Genomic DNA, 18,349 nt, shown 5'->3' with positions numbered 1-18,349 from the left:
TCATTGCTAGTCAGCAGTTCTCAATACTACCTGGTGGCAAAGATTTGGCTAATCACTAGCACAGTCCGGCATAATAATTTTAATCCTGTTTTCTTGCCCTTCTGTGGATGTTGTCTGACCTGAACCTTGACTTCTATGTAAGTATGCAGAGGAGTCTTTCAGAGGAAGAGAGCAGGAGATCTCAGGTCATGTGAAGCTCCCTCAAATGTCACTCAAATCTAATCAAACCCGTTTGTCCAGAAAGTCATCTGCCTGGTGTGTGTGTGTAGAGAGAGAGAGGAGGGGAGGAGGAGAGAGAGAGTAGTGCCCAAAACAGGTGAACAGTTAGGTGATAAGGCACTGTTTTGAATTTCTCTTGCCGACGAGCTCTTTTGTGTGAGTGAAATTTTCAGAGCTCACTGCATGGATTTATAGCACAGGAAAATGTGTGCCCCGTGAGCTGAATTCTTCTTGCTACAGGTAGGCTAAATATCTGTCTTTGATGTCATCATATACAGTATTAGAGTTCATGATTCAGATTGTAAGCACATTCATGTAAAAGTCTTTGGTGTTCTCCTATCTTTTAAAGTAGGTTTGGGGCTGATTGCAGTAACTGACTTATTTTTGTTACTGATTTGTAGATTTTTTGCGGACTTTTCTCATATTTTGGTAGATGCGTGACCAAGTGCTATTTTACCTAAGAGTTTCTTTATAATAAACTACACCAACAGTAATCCAGTCTCAACAGTATGTTCACATTGACCAGATGTTGACATGTAAAGTCTAAAAAGTCTTCAGTGAACTAAACCACTGTAAAAAGCCCTATTAGTATTTTGGCATTGATCTTGCAGCACTTTGCCTGTTTGCTGATTTTGATCAAACAGTAGTTTTAACTGTATGTTTCTCTTCATGCTTCATCTCAGCCTGTGTGAATACTTGTAACTGCAGTCAGCTTCCTAGAGCTCTAGCTGTCATGTTTTAACCTTCATGAACCTTAGTGTATGTGGAAGTTGGAGCACAATCAGTCACCATTTATTTTACTGTTTTGCATGGCTTAACTGTCTCTCTATTGTGATATTTGCTCTGCGACAGTCTCCCAACATACTGTTTGATTGCCCTGGCTCTGCCTTAATATCAAAGTTAAACTGGTAGCAACATGTAATGCTAACTGATGATGTCTAATTCTACATATTGTGAAAGTATTTTGATTATGAGCGAGCAGAAATTGCTTATTGCTAATTCTGTTGTTGTTTGACGGTTGAGACTATAACACAACTGCAAGGTGGTCCATAAAGCCACCTAGTGATCCAGTGGTCTTTACATACTATATATTGATGTTTTGCAGACCACATGGAGGCAGAGAGTCATGATCACTCCGATGGACTATCCACCTCCTCTGAGGTTGCTTTCTGCTGCTGGAGAGCTGAAAATGCCGCTGTCAGACACAGTCAAGTACTGCATCCTGGGCATTTCTGTCACCCTCCTCATTCTGGCCTTGGCTATCTTGGCCTGGCAGACCTTCAGATGCTGCACCCAGAGACAGACCACATACACACGACAAGATATGGGTGAGTTTACATTCCCAAAACGGTACAGCGCAGATTGATGAAGTTTGTTGTCTGACTGATACAGAAATAACCAAAGGCAAATTTGTGACTCATTTTACTAAAGTGAACAGTGATCAGCTGTATTCAGATGAAAAGTCAACGGCAGCGGGAAACTACTCAGGAGCTCCAAGTACTAAGGTAAGAGGAGATGGTGATATGGTGGAGACTTACAGTATATTCTGCCATGGAGCACAAAGTCACAACCATAAACCTATTGGAGCAAAGCCACTGATGGAAAAACTTAAACAAAGCATCTGCCTTTTAGTTAATGCTCAGGGGACAGTCCCTTGTGCCTGGATGTTTGTCTTATGGTGCGTTCACACCAAAAGCGTCGGGAGCGTCAGCAGCATGGGCAGCAGGCGCTTTCAACGCTCTGTTCAGCTCCAGCGGCCGGCGGCGAAAGGGGCGGGACTTTCAAGCAGCGTGGAAGATGTGTCCACTCAGGCGCTCTCAATTTCTCCCGCTGTGAGACTCCCGGTTTGCAACTGGCTGCCGCGACGCTCCTCATTTGCATAAAGTTGAACTTCTCTCAACTTCTAATTTTTTTATTTTTTTTTTCGGCTTTTTGCCTTTATTTGATAGTGATGACAGTAGAGATAGACAGGAAATGGGGAGGCAGAGAGAGGGGGAATGACACGCAGGAAAGGCCCGCCCGACGCGGGACCCGAACCGGGGACGCCCGCGGCGAGGACTGCAGCCTCCACATGGGACGGCCGCTCCACCCACTGCGCCACGCACCGCCCCTCTCAACTTCTAATTTGACGCTCTCGACGCTTCTTCGCGTGTCGACACCCCTCGACGCCAGTCTCCATTGAAAATGAATGACTTCTGGCCGCTGAAACGCTCCCGACGCTTTTGGTGTGAACGCACAGTTAGTGAGGTGAATCTGAATTATGCGCTGTGATTATGAGTGCATTGAGATAAGACTTGCGCATTACACTTGGCAATTAAATAATTCAGCAGATCAACATGAGCTTGAGAAAATTAAATGCAGTTGTTGTTTTTCAATTATTTTGGGGGGCTTTTAGGCCTTTAATCGACAGGACAACTGTAGAGAGACAGGAAATGGGGAGACAGAGAGATAGGAAAGGACGATCAACAAAGGGCCAACAGGGGAATCTTACTGGGGTCGTGCGGCGAGGACTAACGCCTAAATTCCACTGGATGCGGAACGGCTGCAGATCCGCTCCGGTACGGCGGCGGAGCCGTTACGTATTAATTATAATCACCGTGTGAGCGTCCACCGACTCCGGGTCCGCTGCGTCGTGGGTCCCGAACGGCACCGGCATCCGGCAGCCCTCGCAAAAGATACGCAGATCTTCTATTTTTGCCGGACGCCGGAGCATGGCGCATCAATCAGCACAGAGCAGGTCGTGTATGACAGGAAATCGCGGGCAAAATACAAAATAAAACATCCGGTTAATTTTCAAAATAAAATACACCATGTTTACAGCGGAGCATATTTCCTGCTTTACACCTTGAAAACGTTGTAATGGGCAGCGACCGGCCTGAAGTCAGCAGCTCGGAGGTTTTCAGACATCATTTCACCCCGTTTACACCATGGACAAGGGGATAGTGATTGTAAAATCAAGTCAGGTCAGCACCAAGTTGTTTCTCTACTACTCCTCAACAATCAACATCACGGACGGAACCGGTGTGAGTTGACGGAGTCGGAGTACGCAGCCGTTCCGTAGCGGACCCGTTTCGGAATCGTTCCGCATCCAGTGGAATCCCGGCGTAAAGCCTCTACATATGAGGCTCCTGCTCTGCCTACCGAGCTAAACAACACCCTGAAATGCAGTTTAAATGTCTTAATTTAGAGGCCTATTCAGAATGATAAACACTATAGCAGAGTAACAAAGAGGAAGGTGTTCTCATGGATAGCAGCAAACAAAACAAGGAATTAAGAGACTTGACATACACAGGTAAAAAAAAGATGTGGATGAAAAACCAAGACTAATGGATGAATGCACTACTGTTACAGTATGGTTGAAAAAAGAGCAGTATTTAGACATCAATTTATTGCAACACAAGGGTACAATAGCAAAACATGTGCTTTTAATTTCATGTTGTTTGTAAAATATCGGTTTATATTGGAAGGTGTTGTTATTTTGTTCAAACCTTGTAGTCTGGAGAGATACAACCAAAACTCAACACAGTCTATGTACATAAAGATTAATGAGCACACTTGTTCAAACAAAAAAAGAGTTGGGACTTTTCTCTAGTCAAATAAAAGCTGGAGGTGCTGTAGTTGTTTATTAAAATGGTTCCCAGTTGAGTGCGTCCCTTCACCAGAGTCAAACAGCCTTACATGTCTTTTACCTCAATTTCCTTCCAGAAAATTATACATTTTCTTGCATCATTAAGGGAAAATAATTGAACCAAATCAGTACCAAAATAGAAGTGGTTCTTTCATCAATTGGTCCAACACTTTATGCATAATTCTACTAAAAACTACCACTGATAGATGTGGTGCGTATGTGTTACTCAGGTGTCGGATGTCAGCACTGAGGTTCACAGGCTGAGTCGGTGTCTGTCTCAGACCTCATTCCCCGCCTCAGGATCCAGCCAGGCAGATGGAGACTTGGGAGAGCAGGACGACACTAAGAGGGTAACAAATATTGATGTATCCTGCACTTCTTATCTTTAAAAAACTTCCTTCCTTACAACTTTGTCTTTCCAAATTGGTCCCACTTAGCCTAGAAATCTAGACGCACCCTAGCGGCAGCAAATATATTTGCTCCGTAGGTAGGTCTAGAAACGAGCCATAGGAACTTTTTGAGTCTCGAACACCGTTTGTGTTCACCAATCACAGCGCTCTATCTGTTTAGAGAGTCGTTGGGCGGGTTTAACGCGATGACGACATACTTGCGACGGTGAAAAACATGACAAGATGGCTTTGGCAAAGGAATGTTTGAATCGGCGTTAGGGTTGTTCGGTATACCGGTACTAGAGTGGTACCGGGGTACTGACGCATTTAAAACGGTACCATACTGCGCTTAGATGGGACCGGTACTTTCATTTTGCGCCGCCGGCAGCGGTGACGTCGCCGCGTGAAGTCGCCGCATTGTAATTTGAGCCGAGGCGAGCGAGTGAGCGAGTCACAAACGAAGCAAGGTGCTTTTTTTTATTACCGTTACAGCGCCACCTGTCCATGTGCCTGTGTTTATGTGTGACTGTGTGTGTGTGCGCGCGCCGCGCGCGAGAGAGACGGGCCGCCACAGACTCGTTAATTAATGCAAACAGCTGGTTGATAAGTCCGTTTTTACCGCGGATCACCACTGGCATGCTCTCTGTCTCTGTCTCTCTCTCTCTCTCTCTCTCTCCCTCTCTCTGTGAGTGAGTGAGTGAACAGCGCTACGCGGAGATGAATTAACGGAGCGATATTGCGTTGATGGGGGGGTGGGGGGGGGCTTGGTCTTGATTCTGTGGCGATGCATATGGGAAACAATAGGTGTGTGTTTGTGTAAAATGAACGTTTGTGTTTCATTCTATAAACTACTGAGAACAATTTCTCCCAAAAATTACAACTGGTCAAAATAACAAAAAAAGATGCAGTGTTTTCAGACCTCAAATAACGCAGTTGATAATCATTTTTAAACAGACCACTAATGATTTAATTTAGGAAGAGTTCAGTAGGCTACTGATGCATATGTTATAGTTCTAAGATTTTCTATTAAAATAAAGTCAATAATGACATTTTTTGTGTTCTCTTTTTATTTGGAAAAGTACCGAAAAGTATCGAAAAACATTTTGGTACCGATACCGGTACCAAAATGTTGGTATCGTGACAACACTAATCGGCGTTGTCATTTTCTTCAAAAGTTGAACAAGAGACTGCACTCAAGTCATTCATTTCGAAGAAGGATGTATTTGGTGTTTTGCCGACGGGATATGGGAAAAGTTTAATCTACCGACGTCATCCTGCTCTTTGCTCTGATTAGTCGTAGCGCTACCCTATGGAGGGTATGCACATGACGTCACGGTACTCGGAAGTCGCTGTGGAACGTCCACTGGGTGGCAAAAAGACGAGTGGCAGAGCTGCCAAAGTTTAAAAACGAGCAAGTAACGAAGCGATTTTCTCCGAGCCCACACAAGTCTGACATGTGTAGCTTTGCCAGCATGTAAAGCATGCATGACCTAACAGAGCTGCTAAAAATCTTGAGGATACATCTCACTTTGACCAAGTTACATTCAAGAACCTGTTCTCAATGACGGAAAGTAAATTCACTGGAGCGGTCATTTTTTTTCGATCGATCAGCTGTGTTTACAGTAGGGATGTGCACGGTTACCCGAGTACCCGGGTACCCGAGTAGGCAATCTGCTATCCGGTTATGAATTTATTATCCGGTTAACCTAGGATTAAAAAAACCACACGTTAGAGCGCAGTCTAGTGTCGGATCAAACTACATTATCATGCCATGGTTCGGCTTTTTGTAGTGTTAAACAGTTTCGGATCAAGCAACGTGACTTTCTGCTGTGTAAAAGCATTTTTGGATCGAGCCTCGGACCTTTTACAATAATCTGTGGTGGTTCCCTCGGCGTAAGCCGTCGGGAGAGAGACGACAGGTGTCATCAAGTCTGTTAGAAAATATGCTTTCAGTTTACAAACATTCTGAAACCTTCCCAGTTATTTCCTGAAACGATGCGAGGCAGAGAGGACCGAAGGCACCAAAATGTAGTGTGGACTAATAAATAAGCACTGCTAATGATTTAAAGAAAAAAAAGTTTTCTCCTCCGAGGCAGCCGCGGCATAAATGCGCTGCGCTCAGCGCTCAGAGCGCATGCAGCGCATTTATTCCCTGGTATAAAGATGCACATATGCCCCATATGTGCATCTTAAACTCCAGTCTCTTATTATCCACCTGATATTTTGTCTGACGACGCTGTGTGTCAGTAATGCGGACTGTCTGATGGACAGAGATTTATGCACCGGCTGCGCTCTGTCCGTCAGACATGACGTCATTTTATTTTTTATTACAGTATTCGGTTACCCGGGTACGACAAGGTTAGGATACTTGGTTAGAAAATTATTCGAAATGCCCATCGCTATCCGCCAGCATGTTGAGGGACGCTTGTTTTGCCACTCAGTCCGATCGAACGGGGCGTTGCCGAGGGCAACGTGACGTAAACGCATACCCTCTATTGCGTGCAGAGACAGTTTGAAAGACAGCCTTCATCCCGCCCCCTGGATTGAGCCGAGGTCTACCGGTCGTTGCCAGACTATACATTTTAATGATATTTTTTCAACTATAGACTATACATTTTAATGATATAGTCTGGCTTGTCAGGCTAGGTCCCACTTGGAAACTGGTCTAATATACAATAGTTTGCATGCATGCTAAATGGTAATTCAAATATGACATTTTGATTCATATACTTTATTCTAAACCTTATGGTGGCTACAGATGAAGAGGCAGGGGATAGATAGTCTATAAAGATTTGCTTTCTACACAGTCCCTGCAGAACTATTCACTACTACTATACTACTACTGTATTTACATACCACTGGAAAACAAACCAGATTGTCAGACATGGATCACTGAAAGAAAATAATAAATTAATAACTTAAACTTTAACTCATATAGCACCTTTGAGGAAACCCAAGGTCGCTTAACAAACAACAACAACAGATAACAAATAAAGAAAGACCAACATAAACACAACTAGAAAATTTCCTCTCGGGAAATTTTGAATGGGCCACGGGAGCTACTGCGGGTTGTGCCATCTCTGTCAACATGGGAATCAAACCCACGATCTTAAGGTCAAGACAGAGCTGATCAGACAGACACATGATCATCTTTCTATAAGCACTGATATGGAGGAGCTGTAACCACATTAGGTTACCTGTGTGTGTGTGTGTGTGTGTGTGTGTGTGTGTGTGTGTGTGACTGTAATCACATGAAGCTGGCTCTAGAGTCTGTGTGTGTGTGTGTGACTGACTTGTCACATAGTTAGTTAGTAGCTGCATCCTGTGTCAGTCTGATTTAGCTGTGTCTGTGTTTATAAACATTTAAACGAGCGCCAGGTGGATTGTTTATGAAGTTAACGAGCTCTGGCCTGAGGATCAAAGAGGTTACCACGGCGATAGGGGCCCCCGCAGGCTGAGACAGACAGAAACGTGGAGAAAAACAGCCATTTTCTGCCTCTAAACCGGCCTCACAATTAGGCTTAGGGTGAGAAAACGGTAACTCCTATCAGAACAAAACACAGATCAACGTTGCTCTAAGGACTTACTGAAAATTTCGGTACGATTTGGTGTTTCTACAGTAAATATTTTGGCGACGCTGGCAGTTTTAAAACATCAGGCCGTTCTGCTCCTCTCAGAAAATATTTGTATTGGACTCAATGAGGAGCAGGGACAGACGTGGCCGCACTCAGAGGCTGATTCTGTAAGTTCTGTAAGTCTCTCTGATATTTTGAGCACATGACATGAGAGATAACAAGTTTGTCTTACAAATTCTGAAAAAATTATGTCTGTAGAGTGTAAATTGTGGCCGTGGTGGCAATTTATCCAGAAAAAATACAGAATGTTTCTTCACTCTCTCCCACTCTAACCGATGATGTCACGCACTCTGACACGAACATTCCATGCAATACACACCCATTATAAACTCATAATTTCTCCAAAAATGATCATGGTCATTGATCAGGGATTGATCAAAAACTATATGACCTATCAAAACGTGGAGTAATGCGACAATACACAAGACTTGTGTCTACTGTTTAAAGTTTAAATGGAGTCTCTAGGTGAAAGTATGCCTGAGCAGTAGACTTTTGTTAAACTCCAATGATTGGTCTTTTTCGCTCTTTTTTTTTCGCCCGTCCCATTGACTTACATGCAAATTTTTTGCGCAGTTTTTCGCGACTACGTCGCGAAAAATTCGTAAACTGTTGAGAAAAGTAATAGCACCCCGATCCCGATCAAACCGCACGTTTTGATATATAATTTGTCCTGCAACTCTTCGAGTTGCAGGACTAGTAGCGAATCGAAAATCGTCCGGAAGATGAAAAATAACTAGAAAAGGCATTTCCAAGAATGGAAATGGTGTGACTGCTGACAGCAGCTGAATGCTGTTGCAGAATTAGCAAATAGTGCTAGCAGTGATCACCATACAAATGTTTGACCAAGGTCGGAATTGAACCCACAACCTCATGGTCAGTAGACTTCCACTCTGCCTCTAGGCCACGGTGCACACACAGTTGCAAAGACTGTTGTCTGTTGATGAGCTGCACTCTGTCTCACTCTGACATCAAGAAAGCTTGAGAGTCAAGCTTGAATGACTTACAAATAAAATTTCTGTGAATTTCAGGCTGAGAGCAGCAGTTTCAACATGAAGCAAGTTATCAGAAGTCAACAGAGGACGACTGGGAAAATAATTCACTATAATTGTTATTGAGGCAAGATTTGAACCAGTCACCTTCAGGTCTCTGCTGAATAATTGGAATCAAAAGTCAAGCAATGATGTGAAATGACTGAGGCAGGAATCGAACCCGTGACCATATGATCACTAAACCTTTACTCTGCCACTCGGCTACAGAGAGCACACTGCTTTCAAGACTGTTGTCATTCATTGTAATGTGATGATGTGCTGCAAACTGGTACGAGTAATCAAGGAGATAACAAACACCTGTAACCAATTGAAGGCGGGGGAGGAGAGCAGAATTCAACATAACATAACAAGAATTCTTCCCTTGGATTCGAACCAGTGACCTTTGGGTTGGCAGGCAGTTACCCTAACCCCTACACTACAGTGGAGTTGTCAAGATTAGAGGTTGAGACTTTGATGAATGTGAGATTTTTTGTGAAAAAGTTAAATATTTTAAAAAGTATAAATAGTTAAAAAGAGAAAAGTAATGCCGATAAAGTTCAAAAAAAGCTGCACGTTTTGATATATGAATTGTTGAAATAGCACAAAGTATGAAGGACTAGAAGAAGACCGTAAAAAGGCGGAAGAAAATGGCCAAACAGAAGAACAATAGTGTGACTGCTTCAGCAGTCACACTAACTAGAAAAAGCATTTCCAAGAATGGAAATGGTGTGACTGCTGATAGCAACTGAACGCTGTTGCAGAATTAGCAAATAGTGCAAGCAGTGATCACCATACAAATGTTTGACCAAGGTCGGAATTGAACCCACAACCTCATGGTCATTAGACTTCCACTCTGCCTCTAGGCCACAGTGCACACACAGTTGCAGAGACTGTTGTCTGTTAATGATCTGCACACTGTCAACATCAAGAAAGCTTGAGAGTCAAGCTTGAATGACTTAGAATGAAAATTTCTGTGAATTTCAGGCTGAGAGCAGCAGTTTCAACATGAAGCAAGTTATCAGAAGTCAACAGAGGACAACTGGGAAAATAATTCACTATAATTGTTGTTGAGGCAAGATTTGAACCAGCAACCTTCAGGTCTCCAGACCAGCAAGCTAACCACTAGGCAGCCAGAGCACACTTAGAGTGAAAATTTCTGTGAATTTCAGGCTGAGAGCAGCAGTTTCAACATGAAGCAAGTTATCAGAAGTCAACAGAGGACAACTGGGAAAATAATTCACTGTAATTGTTGTTGAGGCAAGATTTGAACCGGCAACCTTCAGGTCTCCAGACCAGCAAGCTAACCACTAGGCTACAGACAGAGACAGTATGTGAGGGGTAAAGAAAACCTTTGATAAGAGGATCACTGGCTTCTGCTTAAAAAAAAAAGTAAGGAGTCGAACCCATGACCTCATGATCAATAAACCTTTACTCTGCCACTTTGCCACAGAGAGCACAGACATAGGCATGTTGTGGAGAACTCTCAGCATTGGGCTGAATGAGAGCAGAGAGCTCCCTGGCTGCATTTAAAAAATATTTTAAATTATTATCTAAGTCTCTTTGCATTTTTGACCAGAATTTTAGCCAAAAGACAAGTGTGGCTACAAAACTGGAGAAAATAATTTGTCTAGAGTTTAATTTGCAGAAAAAGTTAAATATTTTAAAAAGTATAAATAGTTAAAAAGAGAAAAGTAATGCCGATAAAGTTAAAAAAAAAGCTGCACGTTTTGATATTTGAATTGTTGAAATAGCACAACACCTAACACACTAACCATATGGCCACAGAGAACCTGAGTTACAATGAGCTTTATACTATGAGGAATCAAAGACTGTCCAATGACAGCTGAATAATTGGAATCAAAAGTCAAGCAATGAAGTGAAAAGACTGAGGCAGGAATCGAACCCATGACCATATGATCACAAAACCTTTACTCTGCCACTCGGCTACAGAGAGCACACTGCTTTTAAGACTGTTGTCATTCATTGTAATGTGATGATGTGCTGCAAACTGGTATGAGTAATCAAGGAGATAACAAACACCTGTAACCAATTGAAGGCGGGGGAGGAGAGCAGAATTCAACATAACATAACAAGAGTTCTTCCCTTGGATTCGAACTAGTGACCTTAGGGTTGGCAGGCAGTTACCCTAACCCCTACACTACAGTGGAGTTGTCACGAAGAGAGGTTGAGACTTTGATGAATGTGAGATTTTTTGTGAAAAAGTTAAATATTCTAAAAAGTATAAATAGTTAAAAAGAGAAAAGTAATGCCGATAAAGTTCAAAAAAAGCTGCACGTTTTGATATATGAATTGTTGAAATAGCACAAAGTATGAAGGACTAGAAGAAGACCGTAAAAAGGCGGAAGAAAATGGCCAAACAGAAGAACAATAGTGTGACTGCTTCAGCAGTCACACTAATAAAAACTAGAAAAAACATTTCCAAGAATGGAAATGGTGTGAATGCTGGAAGCAATGCTGAATGAGCTGAAGAAATTGTTGAAAGAAAGAAAGAAAGAAAGAAAGATTGAAACAAGAGAGAAAAAAGAAAAGGACAGAAAGAAAGAAAGAAAGAAAGAATCAAACAAACAAAGAAGTAAAAAGACAGAAATGGAGTGAAAGAAAGAAAGAAAGAAAGAAAGAAAGAAAGAAAGAAAGAAAGAAAGAAAGAAAGAAAGAAAGAAATGGAGTAAAAACAAAGGAAGAGAAAAGGAGTAGAAAGAAAGAAAGAAAGAAAGAATCAAACAAACAAAGAAGTAAAAAGACAGAAATGGAGTGAAAGAAAGAAAGAAAGAAAGAAAGAAAGAAAGAAAGAAATGGAGTAAAAACAAAGGAATAGAAAGAAAGAAAGAAACAATCAAACAAACAAAGAAGTAAAAAGACAGAAATGGAGTGAAAGAAAGAAAGAAAGAAAGAAAGAAGAAAAAGAGAGAGGGGGATGATAGATAGAAAGAGGTAGATGGATGGATGGATGGATGGATGGATAGAGAGGGAAGGATATAAAAAGTTACGTAAAATACAAATGAAGGAGTAGAAGAAAGAAAGAAAGAAAGAAAGAAAAAAAGGAGACAGAGGGGTTAAAAAATAGGGAGATAGATAGATAGATAGATAGATAGATAGATAGATAGATAGATAGATAGATAGATAGATAGATAGATAGATAGATAGATAGGACACATGTTAAAAGCTGCATCCTATGTCCTGGCTCCACCTGTAATTGTACTACTATTAAAGGGATAGTTCAACATTTTGGCAAATTGGCCCATTGCCATAATCGCTATAGTCATAGCAGTAGGTTCATTACCTTTAATTGTAGGTGTAAGCTATTTTCAGTACGGCGGAGCGCAGCAGCTGGCTGCTCAGAGCTACGCTATGGAGGCTAACGGAATTTCTTGGTTTCCCTCATTAAACTCATCAAATACAAAATCCCAAAACTCCACAGCGCTTTTGTAGACAAGTTGTGACCTGCACAACCACCACGCTATGAGATAATGACGGAACGATACGAAACGGAGCTGTTTTCGAGGTAAATACATACAAAACCGCTGATGCGCGTTGCGTTCAGGGACAGTTTTTCAGCAAGCAGTCTCCGTATTTACCCTGTATTTACCTCGAAAACGGCTCCGTTTCGTATCGTTCCGTCATTATCTCATAGCGTGGTGGTTGTGCAGGTCACAACTTGTCTACAAAAGCGCTGTGGAGTTTTGGGATGTTGAATTTGATGAGTTTAATGAGGGAAACCAAGAAATTCCGTTAGCCTCCATAGCGTAGCTCTGAGCAGCCTGCTGCTGCGCTCCGCCGTACTAAAAATAGCTTACACCTACAATTAAAGGTAACGAACCTACTGCTATGACTATAGCGATTATGGCAATGGGCCAATTTGCCAAAATGTTGAACTATCCCTTTAATAGAGTTGGAAAGACTAAACGTCTGAACTTAAATTCATGAGAAAAATATAAATTGTTGGAGATGTTTACATCAAAAGTATAAAATAATTGAGAGCCTGATGAATTTGAGCTAAAAACCTGTGTGTGTGTCTGGGTGTGTGAGTCTGACGGTCTCTCTGTCTGCATGTACATGTGCAGAAAGTAAAACTGTTAAGCGCCACAAAACTCCTCTCTCCCTAATGATCTGATTGATTGGCAGCCTGCCCTCAGAAGTTACCATGGCGACTACCATGCTTACATTTTACTGTGTGGAACAGTGTTGTGTTTGTGTGTTTGTCTGTTTGTGTATGTGTATGTGTGTGTGTGTGAGACTGTGTGTGTCTGTCTGTGTGAGTGTGTTGCCTGTGTTTGTGCGTGGACATCCTCTGTCAGTCTGGTTTATCATGTGTGTGTGTGGGGCTGTGTTTAAAAACATCTTAACGAGCAGCCAGGCTGCACCTGCACTTGTTCTATTAATAGACATGATAACGAGCTGACCCCAACAGCTGGACCAACTGCACACAGAGCAGAGCAGAGCAGAGAGATTTGTGCTCTGAGCAGCTTCCGAAAACAGCCCAGAAAAAGAGAACCGTATCTCTTATCAGAATGTGCTGTCCTGACCATCGGGGCAAGGATACCTTCCTGAGCACATTGATGTGCATTAAATGTTTGTAGGGCAAAAACTTTTCTCAGGGTCGCAAGGTAGAAAAGGGGGGCATTTCTGCTTTTCTAAAAAAATCAGCTCCTACTTTTATATTGAAGTGGATGAGCCACTGGAGCGGGTCTAGCTGCACAATTAGGCTCATAGAGACAATTCTGTAAGTCTGTCTGCTGTTTTGAGCACATTAAATGAGACACGACAAGTGTGGCTACAAACCGGTGAGGAAATCATGTGTCTAGAGTTTAATTTGTGGCCGTGCTGGCAATTTATCCAGAAAAAATCCTGAATGTTTTTTCGATCCCTCTCACTCTAACGATGATGTCACTCACTCTGACCCAACCCCATACACACTCATTGAAAAGTGTGAAATTTGTCAGAAATCCTCATGTGCTTTTAAAGGATTTATCTCAAAAACGGTACAAGCTATGAAAAAGTTGTACATACAGGATGAAAACATTAGAAGTTTGTCTACAGCTCAGAATTTGAATGAAGTCTCTAGCTGAAAGTATGTGGACGCTTTAAAGGCTGAAAGAAGTAAGAAGATTTGAAGAGTTTCAAGACTGTTCCAATGCATTCTCTATGGGGAAAAAAAAATCAGAAATAGTTGAATATTGCAAAAAGTATGAAGAGTTGAAAAGAGAAAAGACATAGCACACCTGTCCCGAAAAGGCTGAACATTTTGATATTTGAATTGTTGAAATAGCACAAAGTATGAAGGACTAGTTACATGACAAAGAAAGGCAGAAAATGGCCGAACCGAATAACAATAGTGTGAATGCTTCCAGCATTCACACTAACTAGGAAAAAATCCACACAATAACAGTAGTGCCCGGGCTTTGCCCGGGCACTGGTCCCTGCAGCTATTTCATAGCTGTTGGGACCAGTGCCCGGGGCGATTGCCCGTGGCCCTAATTAGCGGGCATAGTCCAAAGTGGGTGCTTGGCTAATTGTCAGTGGGAGCTGCTGTAGGCTCTGCTCCAAAAGGTTCAACTGGCAATATCAATTTGTGCAGTGGGTGCTTGGCATATTCCCTAACACAAAATCTTTTACCAGGTGGATGGATCGATACGGTTCTCTGTCTACTATGACCAACTGCAGTCCCGCCTGGTGGTCACGGTCTTACAGGTGGAGGGTCTTCTGGAACAGAGCCAGAGCTGCAGCCTCCAGCCATTTGTCAAGATAAGACTCATGTGGGCAGGATCACTAGGAGTAGACATGGAAAGCTCTAAGGATGAGGAGGTAATGCTGTGTTCATTATTTACCACATATGTACTTGACATGTAAATTTCTTTTCTTTTTATGCTTTTGACTTTAGGGCATTAAAATGATTGCATTTTGTATCGATTTTGCTTAAAGCAGCTTTGACAGATGAGGATGTTATGGATTACTGCTGTGATCCTTATAGGGTGAAAGGACGTCAGCTGTTCTGTGGACAGTGTTGCAGGAGTGGCGGACTCGTGTTGTGAAAGGCAGCTGTAACCCTTTATTTGGAGATCAGTTCAGCTGTATTCTGCAACAGGATAAAGATGAGCTTCATCACATCAACCTCAGGATGGAGGTTGTGCAGTACACATGCACTAACATTAATTCTAAAAAATGCAGTTTTTTTGTTTTGTTTTTTAAGTTGTATGGTTTTCTGTGTGTGTGTGTGTGTGTGTGTGTGTGCGTGTGCACATCTCAGGTGAGAGACTTTGATAAATTCTCAAGACACTCAGTGTTGGGAGAGCTGAGGGTTCCTCTAGGGCAGCTCAACATCTCCTACCCTCTGGAGCTACAAGAGGATCTGCAGATACCCCAGAAGGTAGAAGATATTATGTTTGCAATAGGGTTGTGCCGATTGGCGATCCAATCGTCTATCGGCGATTGGAAGGACGATCGGCGATGTTTTGTTTTCTTGGCGATTTTACACACTCACATACTCGCTACTTTTTTATTGATCTAATGCGCATCTGTTTGTTTTGTTTTAATGAAGCCGCTCCTCTCACTGCTTCCAACAGATACTCTGTCATATGACAGTGTTTCACCAATCAAATGCAGCCACTGGCGACGTCCAATCAGACGGAGCCAGGTAGTCATATGACCGCACACAACATCTCTGTGGTAAACAGGGTGGCCACTCCGCCTCAAATTTGAGGAAACACGTTTAGCTGGTGTTGTGGCTGTGACTAGGCTGCCGACGCCAGCCCTGTAACTGTATGTCACAGCCCGACGAGGTGTTCACTAATGCCACAAATAAATTACGTCCGCCAGAATAGATTTTTCGGCTTTCGGCAACACAATAGCGTTCCGTTCATTGATCATAGTGCTCTTTCTCCGTTATTAGCCCTCACACACAGAGAGAGAGAGAGAGAAGCGCGCATGCATGACAGCAGGGCACGGTAAAAGCGATACTCATACGCCGCCGCCGCCCCCCCCCCCCCCCCGTCGAACGAACACGTGGAACGGCCGCCGCCAACCCCCCCCCCCGCGGACCCGGGCGATAGATAGGTCTATCGGCGATCTCCAGGGAGGGCGATTGGGACGATCTGAGAATGTCAAAATCGCCCAACACTAGTTTGCAAACACACATTTATCATAACATGAAAAATCAAATCTGTGATATACTTTGACACACAATAGAAAATTTGCTGTTATGATATAATATGGATATGTTATTATTTTCAGCTTTCTTTTTGCTATTATATTTAACTCTGTCATATATCCCCTAATGTGATTATTGGTATTAATAGGGTTTCCACTCTGTATCCCACTACTGTGCTTCAATTGAGAAAAAAAAAATACTTGAAAAGAAATGAAGCAAGCCTTGAGCAGGAATCAGAGAATAGCTAGATAGAGTTTTTGACTGGTGAACAGCTTAAATAATAAATATCAGATTTTTTGCTCACAATCATTTTAGACTTGATTTCACTGACTAAGAAGTCGAGTGTCTTTCTTTTCAGGATTTTGTAGGAGAGGTCCTACTTTCGCTGAAGTTTCTTCCCACTTCTCAGAGGCTGGAGGTCGGTCTGCTAAAGATCCGAACAGCTCTCAGTGAGATATGCTCAGAAGCAGGTAGGAACCATATGTCTTCACAATAATAAAGCCACCAGCCGTCACATACACAGACACAGACACAGACACAGACACATACAGTCTCACATAGTAACTAATCTGCCTTCCTTGTCTTGTACAGCCTTGTATGCCAGGATCAGCATCCAGTGCAATCAGTGCAGACTGAGGTATCAAAAGACCTCTGTAGTGGCCCGCTGCCTGGTGACTGTCTTCAATGAGGTGCTCATGTTCTCCCTGCCAGAGTTTCCTCTTGAACAATGTAAAATTACAGTCTCTGTCTATGAGACTCGCATGAATAGGAAATCAACCAAGCATCTGATGGGGCAGTTAACTCTGGGAAAGGACAAGAGTTCAGAAGATGAGCACTGGAGCTTGATGATGCGCTCAGTCCGTCAACCAATAGCAAAGTGGCATGGCCTCCTGATCTGAGTTACAAGACTTTAATCTCATCTCCTGCACTTCTCGGATGTCCTACCTGTTCGTGTTTTACTTGTTGCATGTGGTGTTTCTGCATCAGGCTCTTGAGGGACCCATGTAACTGAAAGCCAAACATGGATCATTCCCCTCTTGATTCCACAGTGGTACGAAAAAGGTCTTCTGTATCTTTTTAGATTCAAATCTCATAATATTCACAACTGTAAAGATTTGACCTTCCTTCAGATGAAGATCACTTGAGTGTTGCACTGTGAATAACTGCATTGTTTGTTACTGTGTTATTGACCTTCAAGCTGTGCAGCTTCTGTGCCTGATTTAAAAACCATCCACTCATGATTAAATTGTTATATCAAAACTTTGAATGTTCAGTCAGTTCACTGTGACTAACTTATACTGTCTATGTGACAAAAAAAGAAAACAGTTCATGTTAACTGGGTGTAGAGGTAGAGTGTACGCACAGTTGGAAACAATGTCCTTTTTCTGAAATATCTATCACACACTCAAACGGACAAATACACAGAAAAAAATGTTTATAGGTTTTAATTCATTTTAGGTTTAAAGGAGAATTCCGGTCAACGTTCTACAGCTCTAGGTCCCTGAGTGCGACCATAGAAAAAAATCTGAGAAAAATATTTGCAGACTGGACCTAGCTATGTCTGTTTTCATGATGACTGCCTTTATTTATCTTAAGATAAAGCCTTTGCTGCCACCTGTTGGCAAATTTTTGGAGTCACCCAGAGCACACAGTAGCCTATGTGTCAATCCTTTACTGTCCAGTACCCACTGAACCAATGATGATAATGTATTTTTTGAATGAGAAATTATGAATTTGCTCGGAATATATGCTTTTATCAAACATTCATTCATAACAAGTAACTTTACAAGCTTATTTCTACTTATAATATCGCTCCTAAAAATTCAATCAATTAAAAGGAACACGTTTGAATTAAATTATACAGTGGCATGCAAAAGTTTGGGCACCCCTGATCAAAATGCCTGTTAATGTGAACAGTTAAGCAAGTGAAAGATTACATTAAACATGAAGCACTACTTTGCAATATTTTAAGCAATGTCAGTGTATTATTTATGTTTTCTACAATTTTAGAGTGAAAAGGGGAAATAAAGCAGCACCCTGCAAAAAAAAGGGAAACCCAGGAGATTTGAGCTCTCGCATAACTTTGACCAAGGTATCAGACAAGCTTTTTACTATACGCGCTGTGATAGTTTCCAAAGGGGATGCTCCTACTATTCTATGCAGGGTGGCTAGACCAATTGCTGCAGGCCCTTTTCCTTTTCTGTCATTTTGAAAATGTAAAAGAAGGGGGTAAACGATTATATTGTTTAAAATGTAGGGGAATGTGTCATCTAACTTCATGCCTT

The 18,349-nt window shown here is 42.2% G+C and overlaps 1 protein-coding gene across 1 annotated transcript; it reads left to right on the top strand.

Moving 5' to 3' along the window:
• Nucleotides 1-309: 309 nt before the first annotated feature.
• Nucleotides 310-17,319, top strand: syt19 (synaptotagmin XIX). Its single transcript, XM_085780605.1, has 9 exons — nt 310-459; nt 1,325-1,547; nt 1,651-1,724; nt 4,078-4,197; nt 14,537-14,722; nt 14,889-15,041; nt 15,165-15,284; nt 16,423-16,534; nt 16,656-17,319. Exons 2-9 carry the CDS (start codon nt 1,346-1,348, stop codon nt 16,961-16,963), a joined length of 1,275 nt encoding a protein of 424 aa, XP_085636731.1. The 5' UTR covers nt 310-459; nt 1,325-1,345; the 3' UTR covers nt 16,964-17,319.
• The last annotated feature ends 1,030 nt before the right edge of the window (nt 17,320-18,349 follow it).

The sequence above is a fragment of the Trachurus japonicus genome, chromosome 6, assembly GCF_045865225.1.
Source record: "Trachurus japonicus isolate A0001 chromosome 6, Traja_1.0".
Lineage (NCBI taxonomy): Eukaryota > Metazoa > Chordata > Actinopteri > Carangiformes > Carangidae > Trachurus > Trachurus japonicus.
This window is presented reverse-complemented; position numbering and strand designations above follow the sequence as displayed.

Excerpts from the sequence above, each read along its gene's own strand:
- syt19 (XM_085780605.1), top strand. The coding sequence starts at position 1,346 with ATGATCACTCCGATGGACTATCCACCTCCTCTGAGGTTGCTTTCTGCT. Across the intron at positions 1,725-4,077 it reads CAGGAGCTCCAAGTACTAAG|GTGTCGGATGTCAGCACTGA; the intron begins GTAAGAGGAGAT and ends TGTGTTACTCAG. Across the intron at positions 16,535-16,655 it reads TGAGATATGCTCAGAAGCAG|CCTTGTATGCCAGGATCAGC; the intron begins GTAGGAACCATA and ends TGTCTTGTACAG.